This window comes from Lissotriton vulgaris, chromosome 10, assembly GCF_964263255.1.
Source record: "Lissotriton vulgaris chromosome 10, aLisVul1.2, whole genome shotgun sequence".
Taxonomy (NCBI): Eukaryota; Metazoa; Chordata; class Amphibia; order Caudata; family Salamandridae; genus Lissotriton; species Lissotriton vulgaris.
In genome coordinates, this window is record NC_141698.1 from 599491883 (window position 1) to 599519394 (window position 27512).

Consider the following 27512-nt stretch of genomic DNA (forward strand, 5'->3'; position numbering starts at 1 on the left):
CCACTCAGGCAATCAGACAGCAGCATGGATCTTAGTTTATCATTTACGGCTCATTTTGCATTTGGCAGGGCATGTTGAGGGTGATGCAGCACTCCTTCCTCAAGTTGATATCTCCTATCCAGGGACCTGTGCTGTCACTAACAACTATAGAGCCCTACAGGGAGAGGAGGCTCGCTGTGTCCTTGCCAGCTCCTGTGAAGCATCATGCCTGCTGGGCAGCTCTGTTCACCCACTGGATGCCCCCTCTTAGCCCGGGCACGGACACTGCTTCCTCCAGCAGGCATGATAGCATGCATTCACCACTGTAAGAGAGCCATGATGGGGTAGTTTTCCTTGATGGTGGACTGGAGTTGGCATGTCACTGCCTGCAATTTGTTTTTGTCCTGGCAACTAGCTGCCATCTCTTTGCAGGTGGTAAGCTGGATGACTGCTGACATGTTTGGCATTCTGGCCAACTCCTAGGAAATATCCATGCACCGACTTTAAACACAGCTGAGGCACTGCTCTCTAGGGAGTTAAAGAATGGTTGTTTTTGGGGATGTGTTGTCTAATGCATAGCATGGACACTTCTCTGGCCATGGATTACAATGAAGCACAACTAGGTGGGCAAAAATAGATACTTGTCAATCAAATGCTGAGCAGTCGCAAGAGGCAGAACAAGAAAAGGGTGGCTCTAAAACTATTCTCTTTCTAGAGCCCTTCACTCTCTGCTTTTTTCCTGAGCTGAGCTCTGGAATGAAACCAAAGCCATTTCTAGCCAGGTCTAAACAGGGCGCTCTTGTTCGGTCACTAAAAAAGTGAAAGTTGTTTAATGACAGTATGTTTGGAGAGATTTTCCATTCAAGCGAAGTCAATTATATGTTTTAGTATAATCCTAAAGACATTGGACCTAGCATGTTTAGTAGTACTACAATAGTATTACTAACATACTACAATAGAGGTCTTCAAACGTTTTGATGTGGAGACATTCCCGATCACAATTTTTTTAGGTTTAAGAATCCCCTCCTGACAAAAATTCCTAGAACCTGGTACCCATCATCGACAACCATAAACGCCCCCAATTCCCACAGCAAATCATTTATAGTGTGGAGAAATAACATTAAACAGTGTTTAGCAAATGAAAGGTTTGAGGCTGACTGTGGTGCCGTGTCAGAGGCTTACCACACAATTCAAATAAAAAGTCTCCAAAAAGAATTACAGAAAAATGTGCAATGGTATTATATTTTTCACAAACAAAACATAATTTGACAAAACTTATTTGGATGAGAACACCTTTCTGAACTAATGTGATGGGTGTGCCCGTTTTTCTCCAGGGAAACGGTCAATCTGTGGTTGCACCTTGTTAGTACTTCTTTAATACCCAAATATAGAAATAAGCAAAAAAAGGTGACCAGTCCAGCTTTGCAAAAGGTCTTCTACTGTGAGCCAATATGTGACGCTGTTGTTTAGTATCTGTTCAACTGTTTGAGTAATAAAAAAATTGTTTTTTTAAAATCAGCAGATTATGCTGCAGATGATGGAATTTGTGGACAATTTGGCAAATCTACAATTATGCTAAAATCGCAGCGGCCACACAATCACATAATTCCAGTGGTCCTTGCTGGTAGGCCACTTTAGTGCACGGCTTCCGAGGAGAACCATACTATATTTCATGGGATGCTGACCGCTTGGCTTTTACAACTGCATGGAACTGGATGTTGCTGAACAACTTTCATTATAATTAAAACATACCATTTACAAACATAAATGATGAACTGTAAGGTCCAAGTAGGATGTTTTTTTAATTCCAGGGGAGGATGTGGTCCCTTAATCTGCTTTCATACTTTTTTATTTTTAACATTATAAAAACAGATGCTTCTATTTTAGTAAAAACTGTACTCTTGGTTATTTTAGTTTGCTGCTGCAGTTGTTGACTTCAGCCTTGAGTTGGAGTGGGCTGGAGGGTTTGAGAGTCTGTACATGGGGCGGGGTCAAAGGTGTGGCTAAAAACAAAATATTCTGTATGTTTTTTATGTCTTTCAGCATCAGGTAGCTACATATAAAAATAACCTACAGCTTAAACGAAACCTAAATACATTTGAAAACTGAATACTAAGAGGGAAATGCACTATAGTCCTTTATAAATCCTTTAATAGCTAATTCACTGCAAAGGTCTGTGTGTAACCAGAGAGCTACAGAATGAAATCTTGGTTGGTGCAGTGGTGAATATTGATATGTGTATTTTTAGTGCAACGAGGTCACAGTCTGTGACAGAAAGCATTGTGAATATATATACTTGCATTACACACAGTATAAGATAGACTGCTACAAAATGCGCAAAATGTTTTAATCTAAAATGGTGCTTCCAAAATACAGATTTTAGTAATACCCAGCCCATACATAATGACATTTCTTTACAGTACTGTCCCTTCAACATCTCCTTAGGGATAAGAAGCGCTATGTAAATACAATGGCAATTAAAAGCAGGCACTTCACAGCTCAGTTGTATCTCTTTGCACTACCATTCAAAAATAATAAATCTTTGTCATCCCAAAGCTTCATCAATAAAATCCTGTACGGGCTGCTCCCAAGCACCCTTTCCATTTGCAAATTGCCCTTTAAATTTGCAGATTAACTTGTTGTCCACATTTGCATTTCTTTCAGACAAGCGACACACTGGCAGAAACGAATATTTAGCTGTCTGCCCGGCTTCGGTTTCACAGCATAGAAGAGTCTGGGAATGACACTCTAGCTAAAGTATTTTGACTATCAGAATTAATCGCCCAGGAACAGTTACCCTTTCCCAAAACAAAGAGCAAACGCTTTGCATTCGAGGCAGAAATCAGCTTGAGAAATACAGTAATAAATGTACTTCAGCTCACACATTACTAAACACAGAACCACACTTGGCTAACCAATTGTACTGCAATACCCTCCCATAGAAATTAATTGTGGTAGAGTCTTAGAACAGAACCGCATAGGAAACAATTTCAGAAAAAAATCTATTTTACCTTAAAAATAACTTATAAAAATATCTTTCATTTTTAAAGCATGATAGATACTTCTTTGAATTTAAAAACTATAGAACAGGTAATTTTTTAAAAGCACTAGATTCATTCAAATACTTCCATACATAACTTATTACCTTGAAATACAAAATAAATATTTAAAAAATGTGGTGGATGGGATATTTACATTTAGATTTCATTCAAAATGAAGGTAATAGTGCTGTTGCAATTATTACAATTTAGCCTGCTTTTAAAATATATAAAACTAATTTGCATTAACACATTAAAAGTAAACTTTGTTTTTTTACTTTCAGAAATTATTATAAATGGTCCTATACATTACCATGGAGAGATCTCCACCCCGACTGCAGCGGTCCCAACCATGTGTTCAGATCATCAAATAAGGACAGAAAGACACCTTTACAGCAGTATATGCTATTTTTACTTACCTCACCTCCTATTTCTGGGTATGGGAACATGCAAGCCTACATGTTTGATGAATTTTACATTTGTAAATAGTGAATGGCCTAAAGCAGTAAAGTTACTAAAACGTGTAAGAGTATACCTACACATGTAGATCTATTCATGTGTAAGTTTACCTTTATGAACAGCCCCCAACATTTTGGAAAATCCTACTTGGTGAATAAGCATTAGACCTGAAGTGAACTATGAAATTATCAGCAATAAACAGTACTTTTTCAACAAGATTTTAAAGGGTTTGTTTGAATTAAGCATTTTTACGGAATTCTGCCTTTAAAATACCAATATAGTTTTAAAATGTTACAAATATGTAAATATGTTAAAAAGAAAGTAAAGAAACCCTGTACTTAAAAGTAAAAGCTGCCTAAACTTTACCTTGCCCAGTAGAAAAATTCATAGGAGAATGGTCCTTGTAATTCTTCTACCATCTCTTGAACTGGCGGTTTCATTGTTTCTTCTTGCCCTTTCTTTTCTCGCTCCTGCCTGCGAGCTTCAATTTCTGCCAACTGCTGCTCTCTACGAATCTCCTGTGTGGACTTTAGTGGACCCAGAACCAAAGCCGGTTCACTATCAATGGAAGATCTAAAAGTGAAAGTAAATACATAATGATCAGTCTCAGAAGCTCAAACACATTTTTAATCATATACATATGCCACTGTGTTTATTTGTCCTAAAATAAGTTTCCATCTCAACCTGGCATAAGGTAAAAAAAAACACAAAACTGCGTAACTACGTGTGTGCATGGTGCATAGATGTTTTGAAAAAGGACATAGCACTGTACTGCAAACATCTGTGTTTTTGATGAATAACCTTGGCGAATTAAGAAGTACATAGAAAATCTCTACTGGCTCTTGTTTGGTTTGCACAAAGATTATGAGGTACCCAATGTGGTCACTTTAAACAGAAGCAAAAGAGAGTACTCAAGCTCATTCAGTTTGGAGTAGACGTATTGAGTTTTTATTTTGTTAATTCAGTTACTAATCATTCCAACTGTAGGTGTCCTGACCAGATCTAGGTAAATAGAGGATGCATTTCAGGAAAGTTGGCTTGTCTTCTACCTCAGTATTTGTATTCTGTATTTATAGACCACAACAATCATTCCGAGGGATATCATGGCGATAGGAAAGCTATATCCTGAAATTAGGGTGGAATGATACCCGGTCATCTGAGAACAGGGGGGCCTAGGCAAAAGGCTGCAGAGTGTCAGCGATTACATCCTAGGAAACAACAATGTTTTCAGCTTCTTCCTAAATTACATATAATAGTCTGTAAGGCGAAGGTCTAAAGGAAGTTCATTCCAATGAACGGCCGCCAGATGAGAGAAAGAGAGCCCCCCCCCGCTCTAACTTCTTAATGCTTCTGAGTTTGGCCAAAGCGTGATAGCAAGACCTCAGTTTTCGTGTGGGGGCATAGAATTGCAATATTCGGGGGCCACGATTGTGTAGCACTCTGTGTGCATAGCGCAGGAGCCTGAACGTGGCTCTTTGGTGCATAGGCAGCCGATGGAGATCCCTCAGACATAGACGCGGAATTGCGGCCGCCATCTTGGGAAGGCAGGCAGGGTAGCGGTCCAGCTTCGGGACCACTTCCGCCCTCCCGCCTTACTTAAGGATCGGCAGCCCGGCCTCCGGTAATTCTGTTGGTAACTTTCCCCTGAGGCGGAAGCCGGGGGCATTCTTCTCTTCTATATCATGGAGATAATCATTACTTTTGCGTGTGTGTATTTACAAACTGTCAGGATCGGTTTTAACTAGATGTATATATTTTAAGTGGCGCTATTTTACCATTATTCCTGGCATTTCGCTACCCAGAAGGAGAGATTTACTTCACCTCCTGGGGTTGTAACGATAGCCTGATTCTACCGGCGCAGCCGAATTAAGGCGCTGACGCCGGTAGACGCGGAATTGCGGCCGCCATCTTGGGAAGGCAGGCAGGGTAGCGGTCCAGCTTCGGGACCACTCCCACCCTCCTGTCATGTATAAACACAACCTATCATCTCGTCCGCGCAGCGGGCGGGCGCAGCGGGCGCGCCGATGGCGCGCCGAAGGCGCGCCTAAGGCAAGCCCGTCTGCGCCCGTCCGCGCCTGGCACGGGCCCAGGGCCAGTCCCCCTGCTCAGGCCACCACTGACACCCGCATAAGCTGGACCAGAGAACAGCTGTTACAGTTAGGAACGGGCTCCTGTTCTACATCTGTTCGCTGCCCCCCTAACAGCTTAGATGGCCACTCTTTCAACTGTCCTCTATGCAACTTGTTGCTCCCTCCGTGGTGCGAAGGCACCCTACCTCTTCCTCGGGCCCCGCCCGGCCGCTGCCTAAAATTACCACTGATCAATTGCAGATCCCTCCCCCGTCATGCCAACGAGATTTGGTCGATCCTGACCACTTATAGTTGGGATATCTTATTCCTTACCGAATCTTGGATTAAAGACACCTCTAACCCGGATATCCATATAGCCACCCCCCCCGGACTATCGATTCCTGGGTGTGAACCGTGAGGGTAAAACTGGAGGCGGATTGGCCATTCTGTTCAAATCCCATCTAAATACGACTATTAAAAAAATCACTAACATTGGATTGATCGAAGCTATATATTTCTCTATCGCTGACTCAGCGGCAGTCTTTCTAACAGGTATTTTAGTCTATAATCCCCCTAAAGCATCTCCCTCCTCCTTATCACAATTGGTGCACATCATCACTGACTTGTCTCTTAAGCACCCACACTTTATGGTATTAGGAGATTTTAACCTTCATGTGGATGATCCCACCTGCACCCAAGCCACGCGCCTTCTCGACTCTCTTCAGAGCCTGAGCCTGACACAACTAATCCATGGTCCTACGCACGAGGCGGGCCACACATTGGACCTTATATTCTCGAACATGCCAGGGACCATCATCCACCCTTCCCTTCCCCTCACTTGGTCCGATCACTACCTGCTCGCGGTTGATATCTCACTTCCTCAGGCAGCTACCTCGGTAGCACTTGGATCAGACCTCAGAAGAAAATGGCACAAGATTACCTGTACTGCTCTAGAATCGATATTTAGTTGCCCTTTAGAGTCCGAACTGGAAAATGTTGATGACTGTGTCACCAAGTTTAATATGACCTTATCGGCTGCAATTGATGAAATTGCCCCGCTTCTACCTGTGTCATCGGCAAGATCTCGCCCCTCTGCTCCCTGGTTCACAGCCACGCTACGTAAAGAAAAAAGTCACTGCAAACAACTAGAACGTAGCTGGAGACGAACTTATGATACTGAGGCAAAAACTATCTATAAAACAGCCCTTAAGAAATTTACTAAACTAAAAAAACTGGCCATGAAAGAGTTTTTTGCCTCACAAATTAAAGATGCAGACAATTCTGCAAAGATGCTGTTTAAAATCGTTAAAGATTTTGTAAAACCCCCAGCTATGACATCTAACAATCCAGCCAACCAGTCTCTTTGCAACGGACTATCGGATTTCTTTGAAGAAAAAATTTAAAAAATTGCATCCTCCTTCCCTTCAGATGGAGCACCTGATCTTCACCCCCCTCCGGTTTCCAACATCTATGGCTCTGCTCCCTCACTATTAGCATTCAAGGATCTCACCCCCAACTTTGCACTTAAATTACTCTTACAGTGCAAATCGGGCTCCCCTTTGGACCCGGCTCCCCCTAAAATTATGAGTGAACTCTCGACCTTACTATTAGAGCCTCTCACTTCCATCTGGAACGCCTCTTTACAACGAGGCCAATTCCCCTCTGCCTGGAAGGAAGCACTGCTGGTACCTATCCTAAAGAAATCTGACGCTGACCCCACACAATTCAGTAATTATCGGCCCATTTCCCTCCTTCCGAAACCCGCGAAGGTTTTGGAGAAGGCCGTCCAATTACAACTGGCAGAATACTTAGAGACTAACTCTCTTCTTCATGATTCCCAGTCCGGTTTCCGTGCTGGATTCAGTACGGAGACCGCCTTGCTAGAGGTATCGGAGACTGTGCGAGAGTGTGTGGATAAGGGCGAGGAGGCCATGTTGGTCCTCCTCGACCTATCCGCCGCTTTCGATACGGTGTCCCACAAAATTCTCCTAGACCGACTGGAGCATATTGGACTGGGCGGCATCGCTCTGGCGTGGATCAGGTCCTTTCTCCAAGGACGATTTCAGAGGGTTCTGCTCAGACCGTTTAAATCAGGATGCAAACCTCTTGTACGTGGAGTACCACAGGGCTCAGCGTTGAGTCCTCTGTTTTTTAATGTCTATCTGGCCCCGTTGGCGAAGGTGGTGGAGGCATGCGGAGTCAGAGTGGTCTCTTATGCTGATGATACACAGCTGATATTTTCTTTTAGAGACCACTCTGACTCCAGCCTTTCCAGTTTCCGCCACTGTCTTGGCGAGATCTGCTCTTGGATGTCCTCGAACCACCTTCGACTTAACACAGACAAGACCGAGGTCTTGTTTTTTAATCAAAAAATGATCATTCCACCTTCATTATGGTGGCCTACGGTACTCAACCCCCCCCCCTACCCCGGTTCACTCTGCCCGCAACCTAGGGTTTATATTTGATGATACCCTCTCCTGTGGCCCTCAAATTAATAAGGTTACTGCGGCCTGCCATGGTAAATTAAAAATGATGAGAAAGATCTTTCCATTTTTGCCCAAGGAGGCACGCAGAACAGTAACTCAGGCATTAATCACCTCCCATCTAGATTATGCCAACAGCTTATATGCTGGGGCCCCTCTATATCAAATTGAACGCCTACAGGTAGTTCAAAATGCTGCTGCAAGGCTGATTGGCAATATTTCATACAGACACCCCATATCAGCGTTTCGCAAAGAACTCCATTGGCTTCCCATAGCCAACCGTATTAAATTCAAAACGCTCACTCTTGCTTTTCGAGCCCTGAACGGAACTGGCCCAGATTATTTAAAAAAGAGATTGAGATTGTCCCACTCAATCAGAGACCTCCGCTCTAACAACCTTCGTCTCATGCAGGTGCCAAGATTCTGTCGCACAAGAACTGGTGGTCGAGCCTTTGCTGTTCTTGCTGCCAAACATTGGAACTGCCTACCGATCGATCTCAGATTTGCCCCATCTGAAGCTCTGTTTCGCAGGCGCCTGAAAACCTGGTTATTCTCATCTATCTAGATTGCTCTTTCCTTTCCTGCTGACAGACCTAGCGCCGGGACACCCCCATTGGGGGTAGCCGTGCGCTTTACAAAATTCGTAAATAAATAAATAAATTCATTTATTGCAGACAAGCTTGGCGGTTGCGTTCTGGATTACCTGCAGTCGATAGTCTAGCATGCCTACACAGAGCGCATTCCCATAATCTAGTCTCCTTTAAAGTAGTCCCTGGGTAAGTGTCTTCCTGCACTTCAAGAGGATCCATGAGAAGAGTCTTTTTTAGTAGCTTTAGCATGGCAAAGCTTTTTCCACACAATGCTTGGACTTGGTCCTGCATAGTTAGAGCATTGTTGTTGAGTATGACCAGGTTTTTTTACAACCCTTTTGGGTTTCGGGGCAGTTCCTAGTGACTGAGGCCACCAGGTAGCATCCCAGACTAGGTGAGCTCCTCCAAAAAGCAAGATCTTGGACTTCTCAGTATTTAGTTTCAGATGATGGTCTGTCATCCAAGTTGCTGTCTCTGCAAAAAAGTCAATTAACTTTTTCCTGGTATCCTCATGCCTTTCTTCAAAGGCAATTATTAGCTGTGTATCATCATCATAGGAGCAGATATTGAAGCCCCATTTCCTGCTGATCGTGGCCAAAGAGAAGACATAGGCATTGAAAAGGGTAGGGCTCAGGGAGGCTCCCTGCGGGACAGTAGTGATATCTCCAGAAAATGATTTACCATTTACTTTGTTTTCACAGTCGTTTTGTGGTTTCAGATCAGTTTACATTGATGAAATAGCATATTAACTTGATTTTAAGTTATGTTCATTATCAGGCTAAATCACTACTACACACTATTTTGTACCTCTAGAATAATAGGTCATTTTATTAAGAAAAGTTCAATGTATTCAAAGTATATTGAGCAAAACAAAAATATTTGTTTGAGTATAATCAAGCTGTCTCGAGAGAAAAAGTTGATTCTCATAGTCTCTTACAAGGCCTTGATATTTTCCTTGCATTGCAACAAAAACAGACAGCTAATGTTAACTCCAGAGCACTATATCACCTACAAGTTATTAAGAATTGATGGAAAACTGGGTACCCACGATGTACAAACAAGGTTAGAATTCTTCACTGTTGCAGTCATCAGTGATTTCTGAAGGTCAAATTTTATAGGAAAGGTTTGGCTCATACACAGGTATAAACAAAAGACCTGTATGCATATTTTGTAACAGTGTGATCAATTTCGGAACACATTACTCGGCCCTAGACCTTAGTAAAGTACACCTAGAACCTTACAGTGTGGGTCGGTGAATTCCAGACAGACACAGACCATGCCTTTCCCTTTTTACTTACTTTATTGTAACCATCACGTCCAGCAGTTTATCTGTAATAATAGTTCCAAGGACATGATGGCGGACAGCAGTCAGCGTCAGGATACTTGGAGAAGAGCTGTCAATAACAGAAGCAGAGACACATAATCATGCACAACAACAAAGTGTTTGTATTTGTGTTTTTTTAAATGTCACCCTGAAGTGGCAATATGAGACCAAGTTACACAAGTTACCAGTTACGTATTTTTATATTAGATGTTTCATTTGGTGCAATTATCATGAAAACAATGCCTTTCTTAAAACCAGGAAAGGGTTATTGAACCACGAAAGAGAAATATTGCACTGTACTGCCTGTTAAGAAGAGAAAAGTATTTTTAATTATGTAGAAAAAAAATACTGGGTTTTAGATAAAGTTGACTTTTGATCTTTTAAAAAACTCACTATGAGTATAGAGATCAGATGGTTTAAGCTACTGCCAGAAAAGCAAAGCTAACAATGGGCCCTTATTGCACTTACAATAGTTAGCTTTCATAATAAGACTGCCAATTAAAGTTCGTGATTATGCTCAGACATCTGAAGACACCTGCTATGCTCAGTTAACAGTGGACCCGGATTATATTTAGAATGTCCAGACTTTGAAATTACAAACAATGAGCAAAGACTAACCTCAGAAGTACTTCCTTTAACATTCAGCTAAAAATAGCTAACAATAACCTCTCATTACAGTTTGAATATCCAGGTTGCCAGGTTTCGTTTAGGTTTCTCGACAGGTTACTAAACAATGGGCAGTGGTGTACTTCTGCAAAGGCTTTTAATGGTATGGAAATATTGAAAATATTTCAAGTTTCACTGTGAAATATGGACTTTTATACCACTGCATTTTGTGCAATAATATTCAAACATGTAATATCTTTGCAAGCTTAGCTGCTTTTACTGTAATATTGCAGTATTTTCCCATACCACGTTTCACAGAAAATGACATTATTCCTGTGAAATACTGATCATGTCCAATGTGAGTCCAGCCCAGTTCAAGTTCTTTGCCGCAAACTTATTCTTCTCTGAGCATTTCAGTACACTTTAACAATGAGAGCTTCAAACCACTCTGCATGTATTTAATGTGCATCCTCTTTATCACAGATAATCAAAATCTTTGCCCATGCACTGAGAGAGTTTGCCATAGGGAGTGGGGCAGGCTAGACCATGAACCCAGGTTCCCATACAGGATAGGCACCGTGAAAGACAAAACGATTAGGAGCTGGATGTGATGTATTATAGTTAAAACTGTGAGACAAAAAACGACTTACATTTGCCAGTTAGGAGTATCTGTACCTCGATAACGTGGCTTTAGTGCATTGTTGATGACCTCACATGTCACAGATTACTTCACCATTGCACCCATCAAAACAACCATCCAGGTTTTGCAATTGCATATCAGTGTATTCGGAATTTTCTTATGCTGGGTCACTTTTATTAGTCTCGCAAATCACTTCAGCTGCAGCCATGCATTGCATCCAGTGGGCATACCTTCAGTTTGCAAATTTGGTTCAGACAAGAAATGTAAATTTGACTGGCAGAGATGACTTCAGGTTTACGAATCAACATTCATACTTCAAGAACCAAGACTATCGCACTATGTGAAGAGGCAACATTTTTAACTTTTCTGCAATGATAATTATGCGGTTTGACTCTTCTATGCAGCAAACACCACAGTCCGTGCATTTCAATCACTAGTGTGGAAGCATTGTGATTACATACATTTATAAATTCAATAAAAACTTATATTACGAGACATTGTGGCTGTAGGAGGCTGGCTTAGTATATGGTGCACACTTATTTAAGTGATGCATCTTGCACTAATCCAGAAAACCCTTATGGTGATTTTATCGGTCTTTGATAACCTTTGAAAGTTCTCAAAGTGGTAGCTGTGGAGAGCAGCCTTCAGGCTTATCTTGAAAGAGTGCGAAGCAGCTCGTTTTACCAACTTTAATCTGTAGTGTAGGTTAGATGAAAATAAACTACACAGTGTTTATAAAAATAGGTCTTATTTATTACACACACTATCACTAACACATTGGTAGATCTCCTACCCGGAGATATTAACACAATGCATAAGAATACTTTGCAAGAATCAGGTAAGTAGCACAAATATACACTGGTCTCCAGGGGGAGACCAAACCACACAGTAAAAAAGTGGAATGCGAACTGCAAAGCAGAATGGGCCTTGGAACAGAAGACCCAGAGGGGCTGGGGACACAAGGAACCACCCAAGGTAAGTACTCAGAAACCCCACAGAGGCTGTTTGCAACGTGGAAACATAGCTGCGAGCCCAAAGGAAGTCAATGGAGAAGTCGGGGTAGCCGTTTTAAACAGAAGGACCCTTCCCCGGACGACCCTGAAGAAACTCTTTGGAAGACAGAAGGTTGGAGAGCCCCCCCACCCGTGGATGCCCCAGGAACCAGGTTACCTGCACCAGGGAAAACGGGTGATCAGGGATGAAGTGACGTCGGAACCTGCCGTAGACAGTAATGGGAGACTTTGAAGAAGATGGCTCTGGAGAAAACTGAGAAGGAGTACAGTAGAATCCAAGGGTGGATTCTGGAAGTGAAAAACCTTTAAGTAGAGGGGACAGAGTCAATGCCACTCAGAGGTGACCAGGAGGCACGAAAGCATAATGCCAACCGATGTCAAGAGGTCTCAAAGATTCGACTAACTGTGTCGCTGCATCTGTGAGGACCAACCGATGCTGAGGAAGACCAGGAGTCGTGCACGAGCTGTCCCAAGTGGGAGATCAGTGTTTAGGTGGTCGGTGTCCGGCAGGAGCACCAACAAGCCTTGATAGCCACAACTGGCGTTGAAGGCGAAAAGGAGCAAAAGTTGGGACCAGCAAGGTCCAAGGGACTCACCAAATGCAGGAGAATCCAAGCAGGCCAGAGCAAGCATGGGAGCCCAACGAAGCAAGCGAAACCCTCAGGATGACCAACAGGCCGATGGCACAAGAGTAAAAGAGGACCTCCAGCAGCTCAACAAAGATGGAGGCCCACGGTTCAAAGGAAGCAGTGAGGATGCTGATCTTCAAGGGGTGAGGTGCTGGAGACTGGAGCTTTTTGTAGCCTGAAGATCATTGGAGTGTACAGCCAATAAGCCTTTTCAGGGGCATGCTGATGTGGTGCCCAGGGGTTTGGTCCCAACGACCCAGATTAGGGAGATCATCCTCAAATTACTGAGAAGACAGGTCAGGGCTCTAGGGAGCTGCAAAACCACCACCTGTGTTGCTGGGCCTCGGGAAGTCCGTAGGTAGACAGGAGCAGCAGACCGGTCAGCTTTGTTGCTGCACCTGCAGATGCACGGAAATGACTTCTTCACTCAAAGGGAGATTTCTTTGGATGTCTTTGATGCCGATCTGGAGAACCTGGATGCAGCACAGACACACACGACGAAGAAAATACGAAGAAAATTCACAGAACTGTGTTAACAGGAGCAACAGGAGTCTTCCCTGATGCAGTCTCTGTTCCAGACGAAATCGATGCAGTCTCTTTTCAGTCGAAATCGAACAAAGTCCACATGTGCAGACAAGTGAAGAGCGACTTCGATTCAGAGTTGAGTCTTGTCCCATGACGAATGTGAGGACCCACCCTCAGGGGAGCTCCTAAATACCCTAAGGAAAGGGATGGACTGACTTGTGGTCCCATCCCAGCCTGGATAGAGGGGAGGATGCTCTCATGACCTTTGTCCAGATCTGTGCCAGAGCGGGACCCAAGGGCTCCTGAACTGGTTCAAACTGGAGTATGCAAGGAGGGCACCAAAGTGCCATTCAAAGCAGTCTTGTATCGCTGGCAAGTGCCCCACCCCAGCCCAATACACGAAGTCCCGTCTGGGAGGTGGTCACACCTCCCTGTGACAGGAAAACTCTTGTTCTACCGTGCGCCGCTCGAGCTTGGCCCAGCAACAGGAGGGCAGAATTGTGTCTGTGGTCAGCAGAAGCTAGCTTGCTTGCAGACCCTGAAAGGCTGTTACCGGGAGTACGGGGTCCCCGATGGAGCCCGCCAGTATATGGGATCAAATTTCCAACACTAGAATCGGCGTTGGGATATGATTCTAACATATGTAATACCAAACTCGTTATGACTGATGTCTACTACATGACTAAAAATGACTGACTGGACTTACAAAGCCTGGAGAATTAACTCTGGGGTTCATAGGGGTGTTCTGCTCATGCAGGGGTACCCTCCCACTTGTAACCAAGCACCTTGCCCTCAGGACTGAGGAGCCTATCATAGGGGGGACTTATAGGTTTTAAGTGCAGTGACCTCAGATGTAAGGAAACTGTTGAGAGGTTCTAGCACCAGCTCACACAGGCTGCAAAGGCAGGCTTGAAGTCACAGTTTAAGTGGACTCTCATGGGTGGCACAATACATGTTAAAGCCCATGGGAGACCCCTTGTGTACCTATGCCCTGGTTACCTTAGTGTCATATACTAGGGACTTACAAGGATACACCAGTAGCCAATTGTGGAGGTACCAAAGTATTTACCATGTCAATTTATGGGAGAAAGCACAGTTGCTGGGGTTCTGATTAGCAGGATCTCAGCAGACTAAGACAGAAACACACTGACACCAGCCAAAAAGTGGGGGTAACCATGAAAGCGGATCCTACTTTCCCACATGGTTAAGTAAAAAACGAATTTGAAAGCCACTGAAATTGGATAAATATGGTCACCCGTATCACCCTCTATCTTAATGAACCACAAATCCATGCTTTCCATTGCAGGTTGACCACATGTGCTTTATGAGTCCAGCAGTGTTGATCACCATTACTGGCAGATTTCAGTTGTTTTTAGTTTTACTCCTCAATCAGGACATTCTTTAGGTTCACTTTAACTGTAGATTTGAGTTTGTGCAGTCATAGTTTGTTATTCTTTTTTTTTTAAACTTCATTAGCTTCGTCACGTAGTTTGTGAACCCCAACAAATAGTAGTTACTTTTAAGAAATTGCTGGTTCAGGTTTGTGCACACAAATGGATTGCTGGAACATTTTTCTTTGAGACCAAGTGACTTCCAGTTTATGAACCATGTTTAGTGTTACTTAATGGTTTGTGGTTCACAATCTAAAGACCCAAATTCAAGAACCTTCATAATTGTTCTATTGCTTTTTCCTTCTGTGGCGGTCTTAAACTTCTTTCAGAATGAAACTTCGACCTGCTCACCAACATGGGCCCTCCAAAACATGTTTGCATCGCGTGGTTAACAAACCCTGGTTTCTGTTGAGTGAACAGGGTAATGGCAGAGAGAGGAAAAAGGCATTCCTGATCAAGTTCAAGTGCTGCTACATATTAGATCTTATACAATCAGCGAAAGCATTTGTGAAGTTATCGTTAAGTATTGCTTTGCCGTGAAGAACATGTCAATTACCTTTGGTAATACCTCATCTATAAGAAGGACTATCTAGCCGCAGATGGCGGACCATAGAATATTCCCCAGGCATCAGACTGGTTTCAGGAAGTTTCAGAAATACCCCTGCGAGCCAGTAGGTGGAGTCATTCAGCTCTGCGTCGGCCACGTCAGAAGTGGTGTACATGGTGCCTACATAGGCGCCACCCCTGTGCGCAGATGACTAATTGGTAAAATGCATGTCAAGACAGACCTGATCATCTAGGTAGTAATGCTTTATGAACGTGTGCAGCGGCGCTCACATTGCTACCCAGCAGATGTTGAGGACAGGGACTTCAGGAGCGAACACAGTGCTCACAGCCTTGGCTCTGGTACACTGAACACTCGAGCCCTCAGGTTGCTATTTGGGCAATGCATAGCAGATCTTTATGCAAGCACTAATCATTGTGACATGATCCATTTCTGCATTGCCTTCCCTTTCTTAGCTCCAACATATCCTAGAAAGAGTTGATTGTGCACCCAGAAGTCTGCTATGCGATCAAGGTATAACAACGTTCTTTTTGGGTCGAGACAGTAGAGTCTTTCCTCTTCTTTAGAAAGGTAAGGCAGAGCAAAGAAGGTAGGCAAGGTGATGTTTTGGCCTACATGAACGGGTGTCGAACCTTCAGGAGAAAGGAGGCACAGGTCTTCAGAACTAGCTTATCTGGGTTAAAGGTGGTATAAGAAGGGCATACAAAGAGGGCCTGCAGTTTACTGACCCTCTGGGCAACATTTGTTGGAGTTCCTTCAGGAACCTAGTCACAATGGATGACCTCAACCAGGAAGGTTACCCTGTATCCACAAAAATGCTGAAATTACAGACAGAGAAATAACAAATAGGAGAACTGGAGATAAAAGTGAAGAAAGAGGGTCAGTTATCTCAATGCACATCATGCAGAAAAATGGCCCCAATTGCAGGCATATACCATCTTGGTGGATGGACGCCTGACTGCCAGAACAACATCACATACCCCGAGAAACCAGTGAATCTCAGCCATGCAAAGAGTCTCAGTGCCACTGACAATGAAACTCTGCCAAGCGCATCAGTTGAGTCAAGCCCACATATGATGGTGAACTTCGCTGCATCTCGCCCATCAGCAATTGCCTGAGAGAGCATAGCTATGGCCTCCTCCAAGACCAACGGAAGCATTTGTGAAACCAAATCCCACACAGTGTGTTAGCTTCGGACCAAAAGGCATGTGGTGCTCACCAACAAAAGTGCTAAGCGAAAATCCTTTTACCAAAAGTAACCAACGTTTTAGATTCCTATTCCGGTGGTGTGGTAGGAAAAACGCTGGGATTGATATAGGAAGTGGAGGCTTGGATCACCAAGCTCTCCGGGTGAGGTGCTGGGTATGAAAACTGTGGCCCCTTGAAGCGGGGTGATGGCAGCGGGCAATTGACCTGTGCACATGTGGTCCTGTGCACAGGTGACCCTGTACAGGGCTTGCATCAGGTCCCAATGAGGACATCTGTAGGGGCTTCACTGAATGCAAGCAAAGGTTAAGAAAGTGCAACTACCGGCTGATACACCTTCGTCAAGACGATGTCTTGACTAAAACTGTGGGCAACTAAAGGTACAAGATTCAACCACCATTACAAATGAGGCCCCCATCCCTGTAGACACAAAAGAGGTCGAGACCAGGTCAGTGTCTGATGAAGTGTCTGATGAAGTGTCAAAACCACTAGCATCCACCAGTTTCTCGAACCAGCTGTCCTTTGTTGTCAAGGGGGTGACTGTAACTATAAGGGTCCTTTGACCCATTCCCAAACATCCCTCTCTCGAGACCGGTCAAAGGGAAAAGGTACTGCCTATGGTGGCATGGTACTGGTCGGCACGAGAGTCAGCATTGGGCGATGCCCATCTAGCTCTGTGTCTAAGCAGGGAATAAGGCCAGGATGCCAGCGGCATTGGGAGCTACGGCACTGGAGCGTACACCAAGGAAAGTCACGGTCTTACAGGCTGCCCCGCATCCAGCACTAGATCTTAGAGACCCAGGGGGATGGGGGGGACCTCAGAGCCAGATACGGCATGTTCCTTTATAATATATAAAAAAAAAAAAGAAATGCTATAGGCACGATGTCGGTGGCCATGCCCCCTTTCTCCACTACTCTGCAGACGTGCCTCCTGGCTTGCTGGGGGATGAAGTCCCCTTGCCCCAGAGGCTCCTTGGAGGTCAACTGCCCCTCCTGTTGCGTCCAGTGAGTCCCAAACAGTAGGACTGCCAAGATGTTCTTGGAGGCCACGCCCCCTTTCTACCACTCTGCAAACAAACCTCCTGGTGCACTACTGGTAGGGGGAAAAAGTCCACTTTAGTCCTGAGGCCCCGGACATCGTTGTCCCCACCAGCAGTGTGCTGATGCCGGTTTGCAGAGTGGTGGAAAAAGGGGGCATGGCCTCCGGCCACCTCTCAGAAATCCCATTGTGTGGGATTTACTGGGGGTAACAGGACCAAGGGGAAATCATCCCCCAACCAGCAGCGCACCAAGAGGCGCGACTGAAGAGTGGTGTAGAAAAGGGGCGGGGCCTCCGGCGTAATGCCGGTAGCACTTATTTTATCTTTTTTTTTTTATTGTAAAGGAAGGGGGGGGGGGGGGGCCATGTTTGGTCCCAGGAACGCCATCCCCGGGGCCATGAATTTTTAGAATGGGAAGAGGGACTGCACGGTCCCCCTCCCGGGCCGATTTTGGCCCCGGGATCCCTTTCCTCTGACTTGACCAAAATACTGGGTTCCCTGGGTCCACCCAGGACAGCCAGTCATTTTTGTTGGGGACCGAGGGGAGAGCCTGAAGGCCCCTGCAGTCCCCACAGGCACCCCGCGTCCTGCTGGAGCCGGCATAGCTTTTGGACAGTGGGAGCTCCTGAACATGCAACTCCCTCTGTCCACAAGCAATTCTGCTCTGCTTCGAGTAAGCAAGAGCATTTGACATAATCTCGCTTGCACGAAGCAGTGCAGTTTGCAATGGCAAGCCACAGCAAACTGCAATATTCCGGGGGTTACACCCTGGGACATTGCATTGGCTCCAGGAAGGAGGGCGTGTGGCCCCCTCCATTTTCTGATCTAGCCCCAGGGAGGTGGTGGTCCCAGGGGCTGCCGTGTGGCCCCAGCATTCTTTTGAGTTAAAGCCCCCTAGGAGGTGGCAGTTCAGGGGGTCCGTCCATTATAAAAGAAAATGACCCCGGGACCTGGCCCGACAGCGGTGGATAATGACCTCCTTCCAGAGGCCTAGGGGGTCAGGGTGTTTCCACCCTGCCCACTTTTCTTTTTATCTTTATATCACAAGTACAGTACTGGCCACCTTGGTGCTGATGGAGTGAGCCTGCAAGCCTTCAGGGGTCTGTTTTTTAGCCAATGCATAACAGTAGATCTTTATGCATAACACAATCCAACAGAAAATTGTTTCTGCGCTACTTTACAATTTGTTTGCTCCAGTGAACCCAATGAATAGTTGATTATCCACCCAGTGATCATTAATGTAATCATTATAAAAAGAGAGAACTCTCTTAGGGTCCAGGAAATGGAGCCTCTCCTCATCCTTGAAGGAATGAGGTGGAGTGAAGAATATTGGCAGCTTGATGTTCAGACCGACATGGACAGGGGCCTTCACTTTCGACAGGGACTCCCCTACCCCGGGTATCCTTATAGGCACCCTTGTATCTTTTTTTACCTCTTTTTCTAAGACTCAGGACAGAGTCCCAAATCCTAAGAAGGCTGCCGCCACATCGTTGTTCATGTGGTGTTAGCCAATCAGATCTCATCTTGAGATCCATCTGCTCTGTGAATCCTCCATGGCGTGAAAAATACACGTTTTTTGATGCTTCATTTCTCAAAAAACTACTGAATAGATTTATACCAAATCACAAAAAGCACACTCTCTTGACCAAGATCAAGCTTTGTGCCAAATTCGGTGTAAACCTGCTAAACCACTTGGATGTCTCTTATGTTCCTATAAAAAAAAATAATTAGGAAAATGCATTTTCATACCCACGTCTTTTAGTTGCCCCTGCTTGATGGATCACCACTAAACTTTCCAACAAGGAGCTCAGATTGAAGTTTAAACCTTCATGAAAATGTGTCAAACAGCACAAAAGCTATTAGGATAACAAACCTGCTTTCCCTATGGAAGCACGATATGAACTGTAACTATGCAGAGGGGACTGTCACTGGGTAATAATTGGCTTTACACACACATACTATGGCCATGGGTTTTCTTTGTCTGTAGAAGGTCTCATAAAACAAAATAATAACAATATAAAAAATATGCACAGATAGAAAAGAAGTATATAAACCATACAGATCCAGACACTATTCACACTTACGTATCATAGGCATAATATTCATGCTCAAAACGATGGCAGGAACGGGGGGTCACTTTGTATACACCTAAGAAAAGATTCAAAGGATAATGAGAAATGTTTTGAGTGGAAAGCTGTGACAGAAACTATGCCAGCACAAATTGAGCAATAACTGATATCCAGCAACAAAGCTTAATGTGAAGATGCCACAAATGGTCAATGAATATACATGTAAAGAAGTACGCAATTATAATTTCTGTGTTACTTATTCTGAGAATGGAAAAACATTTGTGATTTTGGTTCAATAAAGAAAAATAAAATTGGGATTACTAAATGTATCTTCATAATTCTTGGGTTGTTCCTCTATCCCAGTAAAAGTCAAATGACCAATTTGAACAGTACCAGGCCTTAGGACAGTACTCAAGTTTCACCAGCATCAAGACTAAGCTGCCCCCTTCGTTAGTAAGCAAAATCAATAGGAGACAAGCTTCTAGTGTTTTAACCACAAGATCATTAAAATGGAATTATAAAATAAAAGTACTTTTATGCACGTATTTTCTTTTTCAATGCGGTCTTAATTACTCAACATACAACTGTGCCAATGGCTCTGGAGCATTTAATGGGGTCTCTAATCGGCACAAGTATGCCCCCTCCAAGTGGGAAGACCAAGACCACCACCATAACCACCAAGACAACCACCATGATCACCACCACCAAGACCAACACCAAGACCATCACCACCACCAACATCACCACCACCACCAAGACCAACACCACCAAGAACACCAAGACCACCACCAAGACCACCACCACCGCCAAGACGACCACCACTGCCAAGACGACCACCACTGCCAAGACGACCACCACCACCACCAAGACCACCACCGCCAAGACCACAACCACCAAAACCAAGACCACCACCAAGTCTAAGACTACCACCACCACCAAGACCACCACCACCGCCGACGAATGGCCTTGGTCCGGCCAGATGTTCCAGTGCCCCCACTAGCGTTGTAAGCATGGCCACTGAGGTGGCCGGCCTCACACTGCAGCTGCCATGCCAGGCACCATCTTGGGTGAGGAGGTTTTTCTGCCACAGGGCCCAGTTTCGGGGCTGCTCACTTCACCGCCAATCAGAAATACACTATCTCAGCCCCCAAAGGCAGGCCATTGCTCTGTCTTTGGTGCCAGTAATGCGCCTATGTCATCCTCCTCAGTCTCAGGGCCAGCCCATCAATGCTCTCTGCTTCACCCTAGGCCTCAGTCTAGGGAGAATGCCCATTCCTGTTTAACCCCGAGAATTATCAGCCTGTGGGACAAATCTCCTCTTGGGTCAATGCAGGGTCCAATATAGCCAACATGGACAGCTTTGCAAGAACAGGATTGCAGGATTTCTTATTCCTGAGCGGGAGCTAATGCAGGATACGTCTAATCCTCCATCACTTTTGTGAACGCCCTCAAAGTAATGCTGAAGGGGAGGTTGGCAAACAGTGTTCTTACACCATGATTAAATACAGATAATGCCTGTTGGACTTAAGTATAGATATATAAAAAAATCTAACCACGCAGGTCCAAGGACACCATCCAGTCTCCTGGGTCCAAAGTAGAAAGAATCAAAGACAGGGTGAGAATCTTGAGTTTGTCTTTCCACAGAAAGGCATTAAGTGATAGCGGTCCAATATATACCGGAGACTTTCATCATTCTTAGAAATGACTAATTAGGTAAACTGCTGACAAGGAAGTCATTTAAACAAAAATAATACAAAGTATTTAAAATCCTTGGATGATTGGGCCCAAAGCCTAACACGCCAGTTTCCATCACATATATGAAAAAGCAATTAATGACTGAGTCTGCATTTGAAAGTTATCTACTAATGAAGTGCTTTTTAGAGATTAATCCATTAGAGAATTTCTAACACTTTTAATTTCAATTCACATTGAATTCTTCAGTTGTGACGTTATCAGTTCCTGTGGGGTCACTCATGTATCTACGCATAATCTTACTGGTCCTGAAGATGGTTTCACAGATTGATATCACTTAAGACCAAAAGCGTAGTCAAGAAGCCCATCTCTTTGGTTCATTTGAAATTTTCACCATCAACGTGGAATTTTGACTTGAAGAAAGATGGACATATACATTAATCTGTTCGAGTGTGGGTGTCCTATAGATTGACAGATGGAGTCATAGAATTGTGTAGTTGTATCTGGCTAATGCATGGTCAATTTATATTTTGATACAATTTGTTCTGAATCCACGTTTTTTCAAGTGATTAATACACGTTCCTTTTGATTGTATTACTTAATGTGCCTGTCTTGTATTACTTTTGTCAAGGTTGTTTTTGGTTGAATTCCATGAAGGATACACTTTGATTTTTTATACCACTTATAGCGCATCCCAATGATTTTAAATACTTTGGCCAGCTGGGTAGGCAATGCCTTATCCTGCCACCTACAGGCAGAACATGAGTCTCTGAGGGCAAGTTAAAGCAGACTGGCAGCCTTTGCAGTGGGGGAGAAGGAGCTAGAGAAAATCTGTGTCTGCCTTGGCCACCAACACAATTCCTGACCTGAAAGGACTAGGCCAGCTGCTCTTGCACAAGTTTGAAGAGCTGGTGCAGTCTGTAGCTAGTACCCTGGAATACCCCTAAAGCACAAGTTACTACTTGTGTAACGATATATCTGTAAGAGACATTAGTTAGTGATAGATTCCTTACCTTAGAATATCCCCAGGCGTCAGACTGGATCCGGAAAGTTTTGCGTAGCAGTACCCTTGCGGTCGGTAGGCGTCGTCTGCGGCTCCGCGTCCGTCGTAGGCGTCGTGGGCGCCGTGATGACGTCGTCGGAGTACTTAGACGCTGCCTCCGCGTGCTGACGTCAGTTCTTAGCCACAGCTTTTCCGCGCCAGAAGCGCAGAGCCATGACAAAAACCGACACTGGTGCCAAGAAACTAGGGCCCTGAAAGGGGAAGACCTTAACCCTAGATATCGGTTCGCAGAACGGGGAGGATGGGTGGGTCGGTAAGGAATCTATCACTAACTAATGTCTCTTACAGATATATCGTTACACAAGTAGTAACTTGTGCATCTGAAAGAGACACGTTCGTGATAGATTCCTTACCTTAGAATAGATACCCCAGCAATACCATCCCCGTGGTGGTGGGTCTGCGAACCAATATTTACACCAGAAAGTCCTGGAGAACGGAGCGGCCAAAGTAGCCGTCCCTCCGGACCTGACTGTCCAGGCAGTAGTGCCTAGCAAACGTGTGCAACGAGGCCCACGTAGCTGCCTGGCAAATGTCCTGCAAGGGCACACCGCGGCCCAAGGCAGTTGTAGTGGCCGTGGCTCGAGTAGAATGAGCCCGCAGCCCAGCAGGTGGTTCCTTCTTAGCCAAGGAGTAACAAGCCTGAATGCACATGATAATCCATCGAGAGATGGTCCTCTTGCGCACCGCTTTCCCTTTCTTAGCGCCCGCGTACCCAACAAAGAGTTGATCATCCACCCGGAACTGGCGTGTGCGATCCAGATAGAACGAGAGCGCACGTTTTGGGTCCAGACGGTGGAGCCTCTCCTCCTCTCTCGAGGGGTGCGGAGACGGAAAGAAGGTGGGCAATGTGATGGACTGCCCAATGTGGAAGGCCGTGACCACCTTAGGCAAGAAGGAGGGCCTAGTCCTCAAAACAACCTTGTCCGGATGGACTGAAAGGAAAGGAGGCTTACAAGAAAGGGCCTGGAGCTCACTCACTCTCCTGGCAGAGGTGATGGCTACCAGGAAGGCAGTCTTCAAGGAAAGAAGGCGAAGTGGACAGTTATGAAGTGGCTCAAAGGGAGCGCACATCAGAAATGTTAGAACCAGGTTCAAGTCCCACTGAGGCATCACGAAAGGAACAGGAGGAAAGGTATGAGTGATGCCTTTCAGAAATCTGTTTACTATAGGGGACTTGAACAAAGAAGGTTGGTCAGGCAGCCTCAGAAAGGCTGAAAGAGCCGAAAGATAGCCCTTGATAGTGCCCAGAGCAGAGCCCTGCTGGGCAAGAGAAAGAAGGAAGAGAAGAATCTCAGAGAGGGGCATTGAGAGGATCCACAGCCTTTGCTGTGCACCATGCCACAAATCTGTTCCACCCTGCAGGCGTATACCGTTTTTTTGGAGGGACGCCAGGCTGCCAGAATGATGTTGCAAACTTCAGGAGGCAAGTCAAATGGCCTCAACTGTCGCCGCTCAATCTCCATGCATGGAGGTGGAGACTGGACAGGTTCGGGTGGAGGACCGTCCCCTGCTGCTGCGACAGAAGGTCCTCCCGAAGAGGCAGACGAACCGGGGGATCGACTGACATACTGAGTAGCTCGGGATACCAGTACCTTCGTGCCCAGTCCGGAGCACAAGGATGACTTGTGCTCGGTCGCGCTTGATCTTCTTCAGCACTCTGGGCAGAAGAGGTATAGGCGGAAAGGCGTACAACAGACCGCAGCTCCACTCGCGACGAAAAGCGTCTCCGAGCGAGTGCCGCCTTGGAAATTCCAACGCGCAGAACTGATGACATTGCGCGTTCTCTTCGGTGGCGAATAGATCTAACCAAGGCTCTCCCCAACGCAGAAAGAGGCCTTGCGCCACGTCCGAGTTCAGACGCCATTCGTGATCCATCGAGCACCGACGGCTGAGTTCGTCCGCCCTGGCGTTCAGAGAACCTGCCAGGTGTTGAACCACCAGAGTCACGCCCTGATGTTCCAGCCATTGCCAGAGGCGCAGAGCCTCCTGGCATAGGGTCCACGACCCCACACCGCCCTGTTTGTTGCAGTACCACATGGCCGTGGTGTTGTCTGTGAACACCTGCACTGCACTCCCTCGGACAGACGGGAGGAATGCTTTCAGTGCCAGACGAATCGCCCGCAGCTCCAACAGATTGATATGGAGCCGGGACTCCGCCGGAGACCAGAGTCCTCTGATCTCCGCCTCTCCCAAGTGGCCACCCCAGCCCTGGAGGGACGCGTCCGTCACAACTACGTGCTCCGGTTGGGGAAGGGAGAGGGATCTGCCATTGACCCAATTGCGGTCCGTGAGCCACCACTGCAGCTGTCTTGCAGTGCCCTCCGAGATCAGGACATGGTCGGACAGGTTGCCCCGGTGCTGGGCCCACTGAAACTTCAGGTCCCACTGCAGAGCCCGCATCCGCCACCGTGCGTGATGCACCAGAAGGATGCAGGAGGCCATCAGCCCCAGAAGCCGCAGCGTCAGCCTGACCGAAACCCGGGATAACGGCCCGAAGATCGCAATCAGGGCCTGAATATCCCGGACTCGCTGTTCGGGCGGGTAAACCCGAAACTGCGCCGAGTCGAGAACCGCTCCGATGAAAAGGAGCTTCTGAGAGGGGCACAGGTGTGACTTCGGCACATTGATGGAAAATCCTAGCCTGTGCAGGAGATCCGCCATAGTCTGGAGGTGGTCGACGACTGCCTGGGGCGAGCCCGCCTTCAACAACCAGTCGTCTAGGTAGGGGAAGACTGAAACCCCTAACCTGCGCAGGTGAGCTGCGACCACCGCCATCACCTTCGTGAACACCCGTGGGGCGCTGGTAAGGCCGAAGGGGAGCACGGTAAACTGAAAGTGCTCGAGGCCTACCGTGAACCGCAGGTAACGCCGGTGGGCCGGCAGGACGGGGATGTGGAAATACGCATCCTGCAAGTCCAACGCTACCATCCAGTCTCCTGGGTCTAGGGCAGCCAAGACCTGAGCCAGTGTCAGCATTTTGAACTTCTCCTTCCGGAGGAAGCCGTTGACGTTCCTCAGATCCAAGATAGGGCGTAGGCCCCCTTTGCCCTTCTTGGGTACCAGGAAGTAGTGGGAGTAGCAACCACGACCTACTTCTGGCCCAGGAACGCGCTCGATGGCCCCCTTGGCCAAGAGGGCCGAAACTTCCTCCTGCAGGAGCCGCAAATGATCCCCCGATACGCGGTGGTGTTGCGGTGGCATGGCTTGAGGGGTCGTCTCGAAGGGGAGGGAGTAGCCCCTTCGGACGATCTGCAGCACCCACCTGTCCGAAGTAACTGTGCGCCAGTGAGAGTGGTGATGGCGAACCCTGCCCCCCACTGGCGTCACATGGGCCGAAAAGCACGGACTAGGAGGGTTTAGAGGCGGATGCTGCGGGGGCAGGTGTGGACTGGCTCCGCTTGCCTCCCCGACCGCCTCCACGGCAGTTTCCACGGCCGCCGCCGCGCTGGACAACAGTTTGCGGCGAGTGGCTGGCGGCACGCGTGGGGACGCCCCTTCCGTGGCCACGAAAGGAGCGAAAGGCACCCACTTGCTGGCGCGGGGCCGAGAGGCCCAAGGACTTGGCCGTAGCCCTGGAGTCCTTAAAGCGCTCGAGCGCGTGGTCTGCCTTGTCGCCAAAGAGGCGACGGCCATCGAACGGCATGTCCATGAGTGTATTCTGGACATCAGCCGAGAAGTTGGCGGATCTGAGCCAGGCGTGGCGTCGAATCGCCACCGTCGTAGCCATCGCTCTGCCCAGCGAGTCAGTTGTATCGAGTCCGCACCTGGTCGAATACTTCGCTGCGTCTCGGCCCTCCACTAGGGCTTGGCCGAGTTTGGCCCGTACCTCCAACGGACACTCTGGCAGCAATTCCGCCACCGTTTCCCATATAGAATGGGTGTAACGGCCCAAGAGGCATGCGGTGTTGGAAGACCGCAGTCCTAAGCTAAGGGACGAGAAAACCTTTTTGCCAAAGGCCTCGTACCTCTTGGATTCCCGGTCAGGGGGAGCCGACGGGAAGGCGGTCTGGGAGTTGGAGGCCTGGATAACCAGACTCTCGGGGGTGGGGTGGGTGGACAGGAAACATGGGTCGCCCGGAGCTGGGCGGTGGCGTCTGGCCACGTTCCTATCTACAGGCGAACCTGTAGCGGGCCTGGACCAAGTGCCCAAAAGAACGTCCGACAAGGCCTCATTAAACGGTAGCATAGGCTCCATGGAGCATGACTGCGGCTTAATGACCTCAGTGAGGAGGTTAGTCCTCACGGCCGCGACGGGGAGCTCAAGGCCCAAAGCCTTAGCAGCCCTATGTTGCGCCCTCCTCCGAAGCCACGGAAGGAGGAGAGACGAATCCAGTGTCTGGAGAGGTGTCCAGGCCACTGGCCTCCCCAAGGTCTCCTGTCCAGTCCATGGTAGACTGACATTCCCTTGTCAGAGGGTCCTCAGACCCCTCCCAATCCTCCTCGTCCCCCATCTCCTGAGACTCAGGGTCGTAAGTGAATGAGGTTGGATCATAGGGAAGGAAATCCCCGACCGGCGTCGAGATCGGCGCCGACAGGCTCCGTCCCGACGCCGGAACCCATACAGAGGAGGCATTGGGGACGGCGTCGGCCGAGGCCGACGCCGGAGGGGACACCACACGGACCGACCCCGGGGGAGTCATAAGGTCCACCGGGGACGGTCCAGCGCCCGACGAGGGCCGAACGGCACCCTGCGGCGTCGGGCCCGAAGGCACCGACGACGCCGGGACCGCTGAACCCTGCGGCGCCGAGCCCGAGGGCAGCGGCGGCGCCGGGATCGTGGAGCCCTGCGGTGCCGAAGACGCCAGCGGTGTCGAGGCCGAAGCACCTGACGGCGTCGGGGTCGCATCCCCCAACCCACTAGGGCCCCCAGACGGGTTCACTGGGCCCGAAGGCGCCGCGGAACCTGTCGGAGAAGAAAGGGACCTCATGGCCATGAGGAAGCGCTCCATCTCCTCCGGCGTCGCGTTCAGCCCAGGGACCGGGGGGTATGGAGCCGAACGCGGCGCCCGCGACTCCTGAGGAGCCGCGTGGGCGGTGTCACCCGAACCGCATCGCGCGAGCGTCGGGTGGAGTCGGAAGAGCGATGATGTCTCTTCGACTTCTTATGCTTCTTACCTGACGACTTGGACCC

The 27512-nt window shown here is 47.2% G+C and overlaps 1 protein-coding gene across 1 annotated transcript in view; it reads right to left on the minus strand.

The window, feature by feature from the left end:
• The window catches only part of LOC147688566 (BOS complex subunit NOMO1-like), a 301458-nt gene that overhangs the window by 144837 nt on the left and 129109 nt on the right, over positions 1–27512 (minus strand). Inside the window, exons 17-19 of the mRNA XM_086941434.1 lie at positions 19642–19705; positions 9917–10012; positions 3843–4049 (exon numbers count right to left, since the gene is read on the minus strand). Coding sequence (XP_086797560.1) covers positions 3843–4049; positions 9917–10012; positions 19642–19705 — 367 coding nt within the window. The remainder of the gene's footprint in view (positions 1–3842; positions 4050–9916; positions 10013–19641; positions 19706–27512) is intronic.